This window comes from Capronia coronata, assembly GCF_000585585.1.
Source record: "Capronia coronata CBS 617.96 chromosome Unknown acBCG-supercont1.2, whole genome shotgun sequence".
Lineage (NCBI taxonomy): Eukaryota > Fungi > Ascomycota > Eurotiomycetes > Chaetothyriales > Herpotrichiellaceae > Capronia > Capronia coronata.
Genome location: NW_006912894.1, coordinates 595,111 through 609,029, shown reverse-complemented (window position 1 = coordinate 609,029; position 13,919 = coordinate 595,111). Strand labels below are relative to the sequence as shown.

The 13,919-nt window shown below is 50.9% G+C and overlaps 7 protein-coding genes across 7 annotated transcripts; 6 read left to right on the top strand and 1 right to left on the bottom strand.

Annotated features, from left to right (window-relative positions):
* Positions 1–1,181: 1,181 nt before the first annotated feature.
* A1O1_01887 (uncharacterized protein) lies at positions 1,182–3,829 on the bottom strand (the record flags this gene model as incomplete). Its single annotated transcript, XM_007722799.1, has 3 exons — positions 1,182–1,729; positions 1,779–3,557; positions 3,610–3,829. 3 exons carry the CDS (start codon positions 3,827–3,829, stop codon positions 1,182–1,184), a joined length of 2,547 nt encoding a protein of 848 aa, XP_007720989.1.
* Positions 3,830–4,347: 518 nt separating this feature from the next.
* A1O1_01886 (uncharacterized protein) lies at positions 4,348–4,938 on the top strand (the record flags this gene model as incomplete). Its single annotated transcript, XM_007722798.1, has 1 exon — positions 4,348–4,938. One exon carries the CDS (start codon positions 4,348–4,350, stop codon positions 4,936–4,938), a length of 591 nt encoding a protein of 196 aa, XP_007720988.1.
* A 189-nt stretch (positions 4,939–5,127) lies between these two features.
* On the top strand, positions 5,128–6,180 carry A1O1_01885 (uncharacterized protein; the record flags this gene model as incomplete). The annotated part of the gene is made up of 1 exon (XM_007722797.1): positions 5,128–6,180. One exon carries the CDS (start codon positions 5,128–5,130, stop codon positions 6,178–6,180), a length of 1,053 nt encoding a protein of 350 aa, XP_007720987.1.
* Positions 6,181–6,579: 399 nt separating this feature from the next.
* A1O1_01884 (uncharacterized protein) lies at positions 6,580–7,842 on the top strand (the record flags this gene model as incomplete). Its single annotated transcript, XM_007722796.1, has 1 exon — positions 6,580–7,842. The coding sequence occupies one exon, from the start codon at positions 6,580–6,582 to the stop codon at positions 7,840–7,842; it is 1,263 nt and encodes a 420-aa protein (XP_007720986.1).
* Positions 7,843–9,139: 1,297 nt separating this feature from the next.
* On the top strand, positions 9,140–10,296 carry A1O1_01883 (uncharacterized protein; the record flags this gene model as incomplete). The annotated part of the gene is made up of 2 exons (XM_007722795.1): positions 9,140–9,572; positions 9,821–10,296. The coding sequence occupies 2 exons, from the start codon at positions 9,140–9,142 to the stop codon at positions 10,294–10,296; spliced, it is 909 nt and encodes a 302-aa protein (XP_007720985.1).
* A 325-nt stretch (positions 10,297–10,621) lies between these two features.
* A1O1_01882 (uncharacterized protein) lies at positions 10,622–11,375 on the top strand (the record flags this gene model as incomplete). Its single annotated transcript, XM_007722794.1, has 2 exons — positions 10,622–10,814; positions 10,867–11,375. The coding sequence occupies 2 exons, from the start codon at positions 10,622–10,624 to the stop codon at positions 11,373–11,375; spliced, it is 702 nt and encodes a 233-aa protein (XP_007720984.1).
* Positions 11,376–11,964: 589 nt separating this feature from the next.
* On the top strand, positions 11,965–13,051 carry A1O1_01881 (uncharacterized protein; the record flags this gene model as incomplete). Its single annotated transcript, XM_007722793.1, has 2 exons — positions 11,965–12,377; positions 12,463–13,051. The coding sequence occupies 2 exons, from the start codon at positions 11,965–11,967 to the stop codon at positions 13,049–13,051; spliced, it is 1,002 nt and encodes a 333-aa protein (XP_007720983.1).
* Between the last annotated feature and the right edge of the window lie 868 nt (positions 13,052–13,919).

The window sequence follows — 13,919 nt, the reverse complement described above, 5'->3', positions numbered from 1 at the left end:
AATCCGAGATCCAAAGAAGATAACAAACAATATAAATGATGGATATATGGTGGTATGTTCAGGGCAGTAGAGAGTAAATCATCAGATAATGTTCGCAGAACCGCACTCTCTCATGTAGGCCCTGGAGACATAGATAGACCTTCTCCTTGTCTGACAGGGAAATCCCCAAGAAATAGGAAGTGTTGTTCAGAGAGCGGCTCAGCCGAGAAAGGAGTAGGAGTAGGAATAAGAGTAGGAGGCCTGATAAGATTATGAAGGAAAGGAGGTAGACACAAAGACATCCAATGAGCTGTGGTGGAAACTATACATTCCTCACTGCCTGGTGGAGGACACCATTGTTTTGTATACTATCTATCTTGAACTGGGGAATCAGGTTGACCGCTTTGATACTTTTCTTGACTCCACTTTAGGTAATCTCATGGATGAAACGGACAGGTCAGGATGATGAGACCACATACCTTACCTACCTTATACCTCGTACCTCGTACCTAGGTGTCTAGGTGTCTTTTGCAAGCCACTTACTTCTTCCTCGACCAAGTGAAACTCAGCCATCACAGGGATTCTTGTCGACGCATTGAAATGGACAACCTGTTTCAATCGATCGATTGATCGATCAACACTGGATGAGTATAGAGAGCCATGGAGAGAAGGGACTGGGCTGGGTGATATACCGCTGTACGAGACTCGAATTGATGATTGAACTGAACTGCTATAGCTACAAGATCCAGGAGAGAAGAGCACGTCTGGTGACAGTCAACGTAGTACAGGATTCATGGATCTGAATCTGAATCTGTGCGACTCCAACCCCCTTCCTCCTTAACCCAGAGCAGTAATCTCCAGTCTGTCTTTTTGTGACAAAGCTCGCCTGGGAACTCCCCTGATCACCCAGTATAGCGAAATAGTCAGGGACGTCAGCACAGCGGGAGTCACACGCGATGAAACAATTCATGGTATGGTATAGACATAATATTGAGTGAAGGGGACCAGACCCGACATCCTTCAGTGCCATTCCCAATCTGTACAGCAAGATCCAGGTCAACAGCAGATTGACAGCAACATTAGAGCCACTGAACCTCCCTTCTCGTCCACTGACTACCTTCATTCGACCTTCCAAAGAGGCTCTGTCGCTTTCAATCACAATCACTCACTCCTACGTCCCACCGTATGGACTCGGGCTTCTCCTAGAACTTGTCCATGAGCACTTTCTTCAATGCACCGCTCTGGGCCTCATATTTCTCGATCTTCATATGACTGCCCATTGCTTTCTCCAGGCACCATTTGATGCGGGGCTTGAGCTCACTCGGGGCGCCAGGCAATTCGGCCAGCGTCCTCAACTCATTCTCGTACTTCTCCACGTTCTTGTTCTCCATGCCAATCAACTGCGTCAATATGGCAAGGTCGAGTCTCGCCTTGAGGACGTCGTCGTCCGTCAGGTACTCAAATGCCGCCTGATAGACGGGTCTGCCGGGCTTGATGCTGTACGGTCGACCGTTCTTCGAGGTTATGGCGATCAACTCGGCCTGCTCTAGAGCCTGCAAGACGACCTCGCCGTCCTTGAACAAGTCATTGAGTAGAAGCTCGTTGTAACGCAGCGTTTCATTCGACGCCAATTGCTTGATCAGCAGCCAAGCTTGTTGGGGGGTCCATTTGCGACTGGAGACATCCACGTCGAGAAGGTACATCTTCAAGATTTCCGATGCCGACTGTTCAATGATTTGCCGAACGGCACCTGGGAGAGTCATTAGCATTGCACCGTGATAACAGAGATAGTCACTTACTGCCAGGTGACTCGCCAGTCTTGATCCGACGAGCGAGAAATTCGAGGTCGGTCAGTCGACCACCCAGCACTTGAATCACGCTGTCCAACTCATCCAAGTCACTCCGCTGCTGTGCTGGCGTGATCTTCTCCTCCCCATCGGCGGCGGCTTCTTCATCGCTCTCGGAATTGAGGTGCTGGATGACCAGTCTCTTGGCCACCTCTGGCGTGCAATCGCTCAATGTAATCTGCCGGAACACTCGGTCTGGCAGCGCCTTACTGAGCGATTTGGAAAACGACACGTCGGTGGTCAGGAAAATGACATGCGCAATATTCTGCGTGGTCAAGGCTGCGGCCCAATCCCCGAGTTTGTCGTACACCATCCCCGCCGACCCTTCATTGTTCTTGTGCAGGAAATTGTCAATCACAACCACCGGTCGATATTCCGGATGAGCCTCGAGCCATTCGTCATCGGACATTTGTGCATCCTTCTCGTCCTTCTTGCGATGGTCCAAGGCAATTTGTTTCAGGGCGGTGGTGGTATTGCCCCAGATCTTGCCCAACTGAGTTTCAAGCGTCTCCGAGAACCCAGTCTTGGTTCCAATAGTGCCCATAGCCGCCAGATCGATCATGCTGCTGATGCTGTTCATCCAGGAAAACACGGGTTTGTACCCGACTTCAGCGGCGGCGGCGGCAATCGTCGCACTGTCTCCTCGGGCTTCCTGGATCTTTTTACAATCAATCACCAGTTTGTTCGGGCGATTCTTAAGCGCCTGATCCATCACAAGCTCTTTCTTGCCGGCACCACGTGGACCTTGCACGACAATGAAGGTGTCTGCCGTCTCCATCATCCATGTCTGCAATTGGTTGATGGCCTCTTTACGATCTTCCCAAATGATCTGGAGGTTCTCGTCCTCGCCCTTCTGCTTTCGCAGTCTGATGATGTCGTACCCACGGGACAGTTGGCTTTTGACCCACCGGTAGATTGCATAGTCCTCCAATTTCAAGCCATGTGTAACATGCATTTTGATGAAAAAGGTCCTGATAGGATCAAAGACTGCCACGGATAGCGCTGTCAAAAGGGCTACGACCACAGGAATGACAATCCTCGGATGACCGGCCAGCCAATCTCGGATCCAATGTGGCTTCATCTTCGATTCATAACTCAGCTTCAGCAGAGTCCCGGTCTTGCCACCACCCTCCTTTGCAGGCACGACATACCCATGCATGCAGTTTTTGGCCACGGTTGCAAACCTCATTCTCGAATAGTCGATGTAGGCGTATCGCGGTGCAACCTTGGAATCGGACGGCTCCGGAGCAATCTCTGAGATCTTTCCATATCGACGGAACAACGAGTACAACGTCTCTTGCGTCAACTCGGCCGCGGAGTTTTCAGGCGATGTAGGTAAGAACTCCACTTTCACTCTGGAGCTGGGGATACGATATAAATCCTCGATCCAGGGCTTTCCTTGCACCAGAAATGCCCTCACTCGACGCAGCGGATTGAACCATGGCTTGATCGGTTTCTCTTCCAGATATGCCTTGAGCGTGCTTTCCAATTCTGTGGGGTTGATACCCGCATCGTGCGTAAACTTGACGAATGCTCCTCCCTCTCGCAGTCGCGGCAGGACTTGTGTCACGGTAAGCGGTAGGGTTTCTGGGAGTGCCCTCTTAATAATGCTCGAAGGGTCGGCCAAGGCTAGGTCTGGGTGATTGACTATGCTGAGTGAACTTGTAAGGGCTCTTTCGGCGTTGAGCAAGGGAATGCGGGTGAGCCACTGGAGCTTTAATGGAAAGACATCTGGTCGTTGTTAGTATATAAGCGCTCTGAGAGACGTATAGTTGGTGCTCACTGTCAAAGAAGAGTATTCCCTCATTTTGTTTGGTCTCAATGTGGCCGGTGTCGTCGTCGCCAGCTTCTGTCGTGACTCTCCTCCTGTTTGAGAGCACCACAGGTGCGATAGGCCGTGGACGAAAGCCGTTTGCCGTGTAGAAGTACTGTTTCCGGAAAGGAACTGCCAGCTGGGTCCCACGTCCTCCCCAGGGACTCCGCGTGCTTTTCAACAAGATCATGCTGGTGAAGTTGTATGCATGTCGTCGAACGAGCGTAGACACTAAGCAAAAGCGGCACCGAGCCTTATGCCAGTATAGAGCATATTCAGGCAGTAGGCACTGAAGAGCAGTACTAGCACGTCCACTGAAAAGAAGTCAGCTTCACGAAGCTGATGGAGTTGGTTCTTCTGATCGACTTCAACTTGAATACCGCGTTCCTGCCTGAGTATGACGTCGATTGACATTAGCAGCGACAGGCATCAGAATTGATTGTGGCTGGTGAGTTCGGTATCAATTGTGGCTGAATTGAAAACACTTTATTTTTGTATTTCATCCAGCTCGCCAGCATTTGGTCTCTTCCCCTATAGTACTTTGCGCCCACGGCATATCTAGTTTCTTGTCTCGGAAACTCATCTACAGGCAGTATGGGCTGGTGGTGGTCTTCCAAGCCGGTATTGCCTCAGGAGCGGCCGCAACCTCCTTCAACAGTGCAGGACGAAGTGCCTGGACATTCACCTGCGCCGACACCATCCACAACCATGTCCCCGATTCCAGAACCTGAGAAACGTGTCCTCTCCCGCGAAGAACAAAGTAATCAGGAGCTGATAGAGCTGTTGAAAGAGCTCCAGGCGGAGATGGGTGACGATCAGGGCCAGCAAAGTAAAGAGATGGGAGCGGCGACACCATCTTTCCATGTCCCCCACGACATTTCCCCAGATTCTTTGTACCCGACCGACCTATCTTGTCGCTCTGCTCTAGACTATGCAATGTTCTGCCAGAGCTTTGGTGGACAATTCGTCAACATCTACAGATATGGCACCTTCAGGTCGTGTTCCAACCATTGGGATGACTTTTGGCTTTGTATGAGAACGAGGAACTGGGACAAGAAGGACCGGGAGAAGGCCATCCAAGAGCACTATCGAAAGAAAGCTGTAAAGTGGAAGACAGGACCAAGTAGTGAAGACGTGTGGGAAGTCAGACAAGAGCCGGTAAAAGATGCCTTCCAAGGCAATCTTGAAGAACTTGAAGCCCGAATTGCAGAATGGCAGAAAGCAAATCCAGGTGCACCGGATCCATGGAAACAGGAAAAGGCGCCTACATTCAACACATCTAATGTCACCTCCAGATGACACTGAAGGGCACCAGAAGAGTCTGTCTGTGTTGTGAGCCTCAGTGCGAAATTCACGTATTCTCACCTCACCTCACGCGACCCTCACTTTGCCAGCTTCACACACATACCCCAACAAACTCATCAATTCTTTTCTCTCGCCCACGGACATATACCCTCCAACGGTGTTTGCAATTCAGGCTTGAGACTCATGGATTTCACGATCCCCCGATTTCTGATGGACATGGCTCTGTCTACAACTCCTCAACAGGCTTTCCAACAGGCCGACGCGCTCCTCTTGCAGGCAGCAGAGCTGAAGCACAAAGCTACCGAGTATCAATCGCAACTTGCTATCCTCAATGAGCGAGCCGACATCTTAGTTGCGACCGCCTGCGGCCTTCAGGCCATTGCACAGCAAGACCGCGAAAGTATCCAGCATCTTCTCGACAGTGCCTTGGAAATGTACGGAAGCAACGTCGACGAGTATGCAAGTCTTCCTCGGAAGGCGGAACGGTTGGAATCTTTGAAAATCCGGGTGGAAGATGGCATGGCCACCATAGAACAGCTGGAGGCTTTCCTTCAAGACATGATGACGTCTACCACACCCACTCGGTCCGAAAGATCTCTCGCCCCTGAACCTGAGAGTCCGCCAACTCCATTGAGAACTGCGGCACCGGCCTTTGTTACTGGAGTCAAGCGAGGAAGGTCCGAAAACGAGGAGGACGAACATCAAGCAACACAACCAGTCAAGAGACTCAAGAGAGAGCATTTGGCGAATGAGGAAGGCTATCATTCAACCCAACCTTCCCCGAGAGGAGAAGAACATGATGAAGGATCTGACTCGGTCGCCCCGATCAACGAAGCTCACAGCAGTCCCTCCACCAAAGACTCGGTCGTGAGTGGCGAAAGCGAAACCGGCATCACCATCACAACTCCACGCCCCAACTCGATCGGAACGGAAGCAGCATTGGCTCATATTGCTGGGGACACTCAAGAGCAAGACTCCGACTCGGCTTGCAAGGAAGCAACATCATCAGAACCTCGCAGCTCTCCTCCTGCCCCGGCGCCCGACTGTGATACTTTGAGAGTCAGTTCTGATGACAAGCCAGTGAAGAAGACCAAGAGACATCGGAAACACCCGCGGCAGAAGGAGCACAAGAAAACCAAGCGAGTCAAATCTAGCAGCACCAAGGACATCAGTGGCAAGGCTGAAGATAAGAAGGAACGGAAACGCAAGAATAAGGGACACGAAAAGGCCAGCTAAGAGCATTGGAGCGAGTCGTATTTGAAGCATAACATATGCCTCCTGCCGTCCTAGCTCATTGACCCCGGGCTTCATGGGAGCTTCGAACTTGTCAGAAGTATCATACTTGAGGGAAAGGACAGAGAGATGATATTCCGTCCAGACCGAGAAATGCTTCAAATCTCTCCACATGCGTTCCTGATCCTCCACATGCCAAAGCACTCGTGTCACTATCCTAACCTGGTTGCAGCCTCACTCCCTCCCATGCTTACTTACTTGGTCGCCCAACAGATTGACAACCTGACATAGCACGCACTCCTCTTACTTCTCCTCTGACTGACCCTCTCAGAAGTCCGTGTTCACTACGTTGCTATTGTCATGTTCTCCCGATTCACGTCCTCTCCTTTTCTCACTCTGGCCATGGCTACCGTCTTCTCAGCCCCCGACATGCTTCACTTCAAGGCCGACTTCCTTGAAGCTCAGTCTGCCCTCGTCCAAGATCTCGCCAACGACATACACAAAGCCGCGAGCATCCTCGCTTACAAAACCTACGACTTCGAAACTGAAGCAGACAATCTTCGCAAACGAGCATGGGAGATCAGATCGGCTGAGACCGAGACCGAGACCAAGAATGAGACTGAAATCAATGTTTTCGGGAAAGGAGATCAAAATAATGGCACTGACTTCGAGACTCCAGACTTGGTGACCACGGCGGCGGAGACGATCAAGGTCGCTCAGCAGGTGAAGCTCGAATTGAAAACCCTGATCGAAGTCGCCTGCGGTTCTGGGTCCAGCAGAGGTGAAATCGCAACTACTCATCCGACCGGGGTGACGGTGGACATCCATGGGCAACCTAAAATCAAGCGAGAGGAAAAGGAGGACAATGCTGCTGCAGGTGGTGATGGCGACGATGCAATTTGCAATGATGTACCGAGCAAATCTATGATCCCTGATATTGCAAATCCGCCAGCATCAGTAGTCACTCAGTCTTCTTTGAATGCTCGTCATCACCACCGCAGCAGCGACTTCTTGTCGGTCAACAGTCAGTTTCGTCCCCAGAATCCTCAGATCGGTCTTGAAAAACATGGCCGCCAGAGAGCGAATGAGCATGTCCATCAAAAGTCTTCCTCACACACCACACAAACATGGAGCTGGACGCCTATGGATACTACGAAGGACGAATGTCCAGATATGGTCTGCGGCGTCTCATGTCCAGCAAGCAAGGGGTCGTTGCCATCGAGCGTTGCCATGGCCCAGACTGGGACCGAATCTCCAGAAATGTATGCATGTGATCCAGGTGAATTCGAGCTTGACTCTGTGTTTTCATTCGAGCCTGAGCCTAAGCCATCAACTCAACTTCAGGAACACAGTCAATTGGACTTGCTAGCCGACGCTCCCATGGACATCGAGGCAGATGAGGACGCAGATGCAGACTGGAATATGCTTTCTGTTGCATCTGACCATGAATATGAAGCTGAAGTTGAAGCTGAACATGAACATGAACATGAACATGAACATGAAGACGGACGCGAACTCGAGCTCGAGCCAGAGGGTGAGTTTCTGCCATGGATTCCTGCCAAGATCGTCATCCCTCGTCACAAGGTACAAACGGCTGCCGAGCGACTGTTGCAGTCGGTCCTGATGGGCCATCAAGCCAGATTGCAGCGAGAGTGCGCGTACTAGCTCCTCACACCGACAGATCAGCCTATCGACATTACATGACTAGTGCGATGCCCTGGCGTTTGGAAATAAGGCAGAACAAGGCTCTGGTCATGTTCATGCCAATCGCAAGAAACATATTCCGGTAAGGAGATGAGTTGGGGGAGGCATTGAATTGCGCACTTTGGCGGCCACATTGGTAGTTTGGAAGCTAGATGAAGTTCGGTGGCGACCTTTTTCACCTGGATTGAGAGTCTTCTTGCTGCTGCTATGGCTGGGGCGTGATCGTTCGACGTGGCGCATATGCTGCTGCTCTTTGCTTGAGCGAAGGCAGTGGCAATAGCCGGTTGGCGGGCGAGCTTCTGTGGTTGTTTGTGGGTGCTCGGAGGTCCATGGCCAGGCATCAGAATGGGCATCAACATCAACATCAGCAGCCATGAAACATGCAGCATTTGGTGATTTTGGTAACGCAGCGGTGCATGGAGATTGCCTGCATATCTCAACGAGCTCTTAAAGCCATCAAAAGATGCATTTGAATCGTGACGAATTTCCCACATTCTGCTCATATCTATTGATATCTTCCATTGCAGCGAAGTGGAAAAAGAATCAACCCGCAGCCATCTATGGATGGTTGTCCTCTCTCTGTATTTCTTAGATCGTCCCTGATCACAAAGCGGGCTATGCACAGTTGTGATTGACAACTCATGATCGGCCCATGTAGCGTCAAGATCGTAAATGAGAGATCGGTACCTCAGTAGCTATCTATGTATACATAAATATACATATGTGTGTGTATATATATGAGTTGATCCTGAGCGAATTTCCCGCACCCCCAGTGACCGATTGGATCCAGCAGATCCCGAGTCGGATGATACCATCGACAATTCAATAGATATTCTAGGACACCCAAGCCAAGCTGCTTGAAACCTGTCGCTTCTCATGTCGAGGCGAGATAGGAATAGGTGAAGCATTAGTCCTGTCAAAGTCTCTCGTCTGCATTAGCGTGTACCAATCACGCAGGAAGTGACACGCTGTCTGGGCTCCATATCAACTGTCAACCAGCAGACACGGGCAAGAAGATAAAGAAGTGCTATTTGCCAGAACTGCTTCTTATCCATGTTCTCTGTAGTCAACCATCATCGAGTTCCCACGTCGAGAAGCACCAGTATAAGTTGAGGATCAAGGATCAAGGATCAAGGAACAAGGAACATGTCTGGTGGTCCCATCAAGAAAGTCGTCGTCCTCGGGGTACGTATGCGAAGAAGTAGACATTAGATCCATCTAGATTGGCTTGTCCTACATGTGATACTAGTACACTGACATGCATATACTTGACCAGGCCACAGGCAACGTCGGGAAACCAGTTGTCACAGCCCTGGCTGATGCAGGATATACCGTGACAGCCGCCTCACGGACCGAAGGCAAGAAGTTCCCGGACCCGATCATCCCAGCCGTCGTCGACTACAGTTCATTCGACGCGCTCGTGGACCTGTTCCAGGGGCAGGATGCCGTCGTGGAAGCGTTCCCACCCAATGCCGCGTACATGCAACCCACCATCGTCGAGGCGTGTCTGAAAGCCGGGACGGTCAAGCATATCATCACCCCGGATTTCGCGGGAGACACGTTCAGTCCGCACATCGCCGAGCTGCCGCTTTATGTGCCGAAGGTGGAGGCACAGAAACAACTCGAGGAGAAGACAAAGGGCACGACTCTGTCTTGGACTGCTATCATCACGGGAGGATGGTATGATTGGGGTGAGTTGAAGTCTGTACCTTTTTTCACCTGTGGGTTTTGCTGCTGGAATTTGAGACATACATACCCGACCCGACGACTTTTGATGCTGTATTCAACAAACTGCTGTGACAAACGGCTGTGTGGCCTACCTGTCATGCGTACCCCTTCTTGCGTGTTCTGTTGGCATATGCTGTTTGGTGAATTTCCAAGCAACTGCTTGTTCAGCAGGTGACTGTGATGGCATGCGCTGAGCTTGTGCAAATTATAGCAATTCCCCTCGGGTATTACTGGATCAATCCGCAGACAAATACCATCATCGTGTACGGCAGCGGCGACCAGCGCAACAGCATGTGTGGAGTCTGCACGGCGGCCAAAGCGGTGTGCGATGTCCTCGCCGATCCGGCCAAGTTCAAGAACCGTCCTGTTTATGTCGCCGAGCATACGATCAGTATGAACCAGCTGATTCCTATACTGGAGGAGCTGCGGCCCGGTTGGAATATTGTCAAGGTCGATCTCGATGCCTTTCATGCCGAGGCTAAGAGACTGTGGGAAGAGGACACGGAGAAGGGTGTCGAAACCAGACTGCTCACGCCGGCGTATAATATGCTCGGAACGTATGGGATCTTTGAGGAGAACAACAGATACAATGCCGACTTTGAGCGCCTGGTTGAGCCGGGGTCTGGGTATCAGAAGTCGTTGGACGAATTTAAGGAAGGGTTGAAGGCGCTGGTCGGCGCGAAATGAGGCAGGTCGTGAGATAGCATTGCTCATTCGGCGGCGGGCGTATATGGCTTTGTCTTCATCTTCGCGCGAAGTAACAGCATGATCGCAGACAGTCACTCTTGTGAGGCGTAGACAAGATATATTGAAACTGATGGCTGTAGGATTAATGTGTAATGTGCTGTGAGCCAATTGACAAAGAGGACGGGATTACATAATCACTCAAATTCAGTTCCGACTTCATGCGAACTTCAATTCCTCAAGCACATCGCAGTTCGGAGCTCTGTATCCACGATCACTGCCAATACCTGAGTCCTGTTGCTGTCGCTAGCAGGGCGTGCTCTTCAAGATGTCACAGCCACTGGCTTCTCGCCTGTCGACATGCTGTTGGAGGTCGTTCTGCGCAGAGATGCGGCCGCAGAGACAATTCCACCGGTCAATGGTCACATTACAACGAGGACCAGTCCAGAAACTCGATGTGCCCTCAGATCTACCTGCCCAGTTGCTGCCCCAGTTTCCAGAAAGATATAGGCCGGGAAGAAGTGAGTCCCGGTACTCTCTCTTCCTTGTTCACAGATTCTAACTTGGACGCAGACCGACGAGACATTGTCGTCCACCCATCTCCCAGATCCGAAGCCGAAACATGCAAAGATCCAGTCGGCCTGGTGGAAAACCGGCAACTGAGCGTCCTCGACCCGACAGGCGCACGAGCGAGACTTTTCGACAAGGCGAATCCAGATCGCGCCAAAGTCGGCGATGTCTTACTTACAACCTTCAAATCGGGAGAGCCGGTGTCTGGGGTGATCATGGTGATAAAAGGGTCTGGGCCGCATACTTCGGTACTGCTGCGGAATCAATTGACCACGATCGGGATGGAAATGAGCATCAAAGTGCACAGTCCACTGGTTCAAAGTATGGAAATAGCACAACGAACGCCCAAGAGAAAGAGGCGGGCCAGGTTATACTACCTGAGGAAGCCGGAACATGATGTGGGCAGCGTACAGAAAGTGGTGGACCAGTATCTGAGGCAACGAGCCATGTTGACGGGCGGAAAGAATGCCAGGCAAGGAGGCACCTTCAGGTCTCGGAAGGGAAAGAAATAAAGAACATGTTTGTGATATTTTGGCGCGCAAGGCTACTGCAACAAGGACGCAGTATCCTGTTTGAACATCATCGAACGATGGCGGACAAGCAACGTCTCGATCGATTCTCGATCGACTGTAAGAATACAAGACACCTTCTCTTCCCACCGACGTGGAAGGGTTTGTTCGGATATCCAAATATGAAGGGAACGTACAATTACTGTCCGACAATGGCCTCCTGGTTCATGGCGTCCTCCTGGCATCCAACTTCATTCCCATATTTCAGCAGCCAATAACGGCCCGGTGTTACTATGAGTTAACACTGAGAGCGCGGTGAGTTGAAAGTGAATTCTCCCGCACCCTGTGTTATGGTTGTTGCGAAAATATATATCCCGCACATTCGTCGCGCTCCCACGCACTTTCTCTCCTTCTCTCATACCACTCACTCTATTCCATCCATCAAATCCTCCATTTCCATCACGCGCTTCATCAATTCCATCAATTCCATCAATTTCTCTATCAGAAACAATCCTCCAACCCTTCAAGCATCATCAAGATGACTGAGTCGAACAACGACATCGTCAACGACACTGGCGGCGATTCTAACCCCATGGAGACTGCACCCAAGCGTGTCCCGACTGACGACGAAGTCATGGCAGTGATCAAAGAGACTATCTCGAAGATGGCCGTCTCCATCAAAGGTGCACCGCTTGACAATGAGATCACTGACGCTGCCCTCACTGGCGTTCTCAGCACTCTCCATAGATTCTACGTCGCCGAGCCTTCTGTTGGCACTGGCGCTTGGAGTATGAACAATAACGGCACCACCATCATTGCCCGTGGCGCTGACATGGCGAACATCAACGACAATGGTGACGACGATAGCGCCAGTAGTGATGACGATAGCGCCAGTGGTGACGACGATAGCGCCAGTACCATTGTGGAAAACGACATCTTGAATGCCGAGGCATCTACTGCGGCCATTGCAGCAGACATGGACCATGTTGACGGCGCCACTCAGAAGTACGTATTACCCTCACTCCATCATTGTCCGCAGCACCATCCCCCAGCAAAGATCAGATTGCTAACCAGTGTGTATTGTCTGCAGCCAATATTCCGGCAAGCCGGTTCTCGTCATGGTCAGAGGCACTGAATTCTATGTGCACGCCGCAATCTTCGCCCAGGTCTTTCCCAAGATGACGCACAACCCGACCATCCCTCTATTCATCGACAACTTCCCTGCGGAATACTTCCATTTCATCCTCAAGTACATGTACACTGGCAACTGGCACGACTTGGACTTTGAAACTCTTGACGATGAGGAGAAGATCGATACGCTCTTCGCGTTCGCCGACGAATACTCCAACACCCGTCTGATGGCTGCCTTGCTCCAGGTCGACAAGGTCAACATAATGGAAGACTCCAACCTTGAGCACGTTGCTCGTGTCTACAAGGAGGGCAACCCTGATCGTCGCTTCCGCGAGTTTTTCAAGCGCGAATTCACCAAGAACTTGCACCATGATTTCTGCGTCACCCAGAAGCACCAGAGGGACAAGGGATGCGTTCGATCTGATGCCGGCTGCCCCATGTTCCATGTCCAGCTTCACCTCGCTGACTGCCCTGGCGCCTTTGACGACGTCACCGAGGCCTTGTACAACATGTGGCTTATCGCCATGGGTGGTGAGTCAGAGTTGTGATTACACCCAGATCTCTTTGTCCTGTTGGGGACAGATTGGTCATTGTGGGTTGGTGTTAGGCCCATGGGTTGACTTTCCCTGGTTGGGGTTGGGTTTCAAACATTGAGTCGCGTAGGGTGCGGATCTAGGCACTCTCTTTACTGGACTGGAGATTTTGTCGCGCAATGGGCAGGACGAAAGTTTGGTGGTTTTCGACACAATACGACACATCATAACATCAATGCGTCACAACGACAATCAGTTTCCTCATGACAAAAGAGAGCTCTTCGGCCTTCCCCTTTTCACCGAACAAACAACAGAAAAGGCTTGCTTTCTTGCTTTCGCATGCTTTTTCCATCGATCGATCGAACAGAGCCACGGACCGGACCGGATGGATGGTCTCTTTTCCCTTTTCTTCGCCGAAAAGGGCGGGATTCCTTCTGACTGTTGACTGGACCTCACGCCTCTTGTTCACACCGAAAGATCGATCACCGCATGCAGTTCACAACATTGCTTTTTGCTTTTTCCACAATAGCCACAGCAATAACCCTCTGCAAGACAAGACAACCCGCCAATCTCTCTCTCGCAGAAGCCAGCACCGGGCTTTTGAGATTGGGCGGCTTGCATGGTATTGACTGCGTGGCCTTTAGCTTTAGTTTAGTTTAGTTGTTCCATGATACCAAAAAAAAGAAAAGACTTGTACGTCAAAACGAAACAGTGTGCTCTCTTCTGCTTGATTGATCTGGTAGTCTGTAGTCTTCACTCTGTAGTAGTAGTGTTAGTAAAGGTGTCTACTTTATCTATTCATTCCACTCTATCATACTAAAATGCAATGGTCTTAGAAATATATCTCTACAGAACAACGACTTTTCCTTTGATTGTAGGCTTG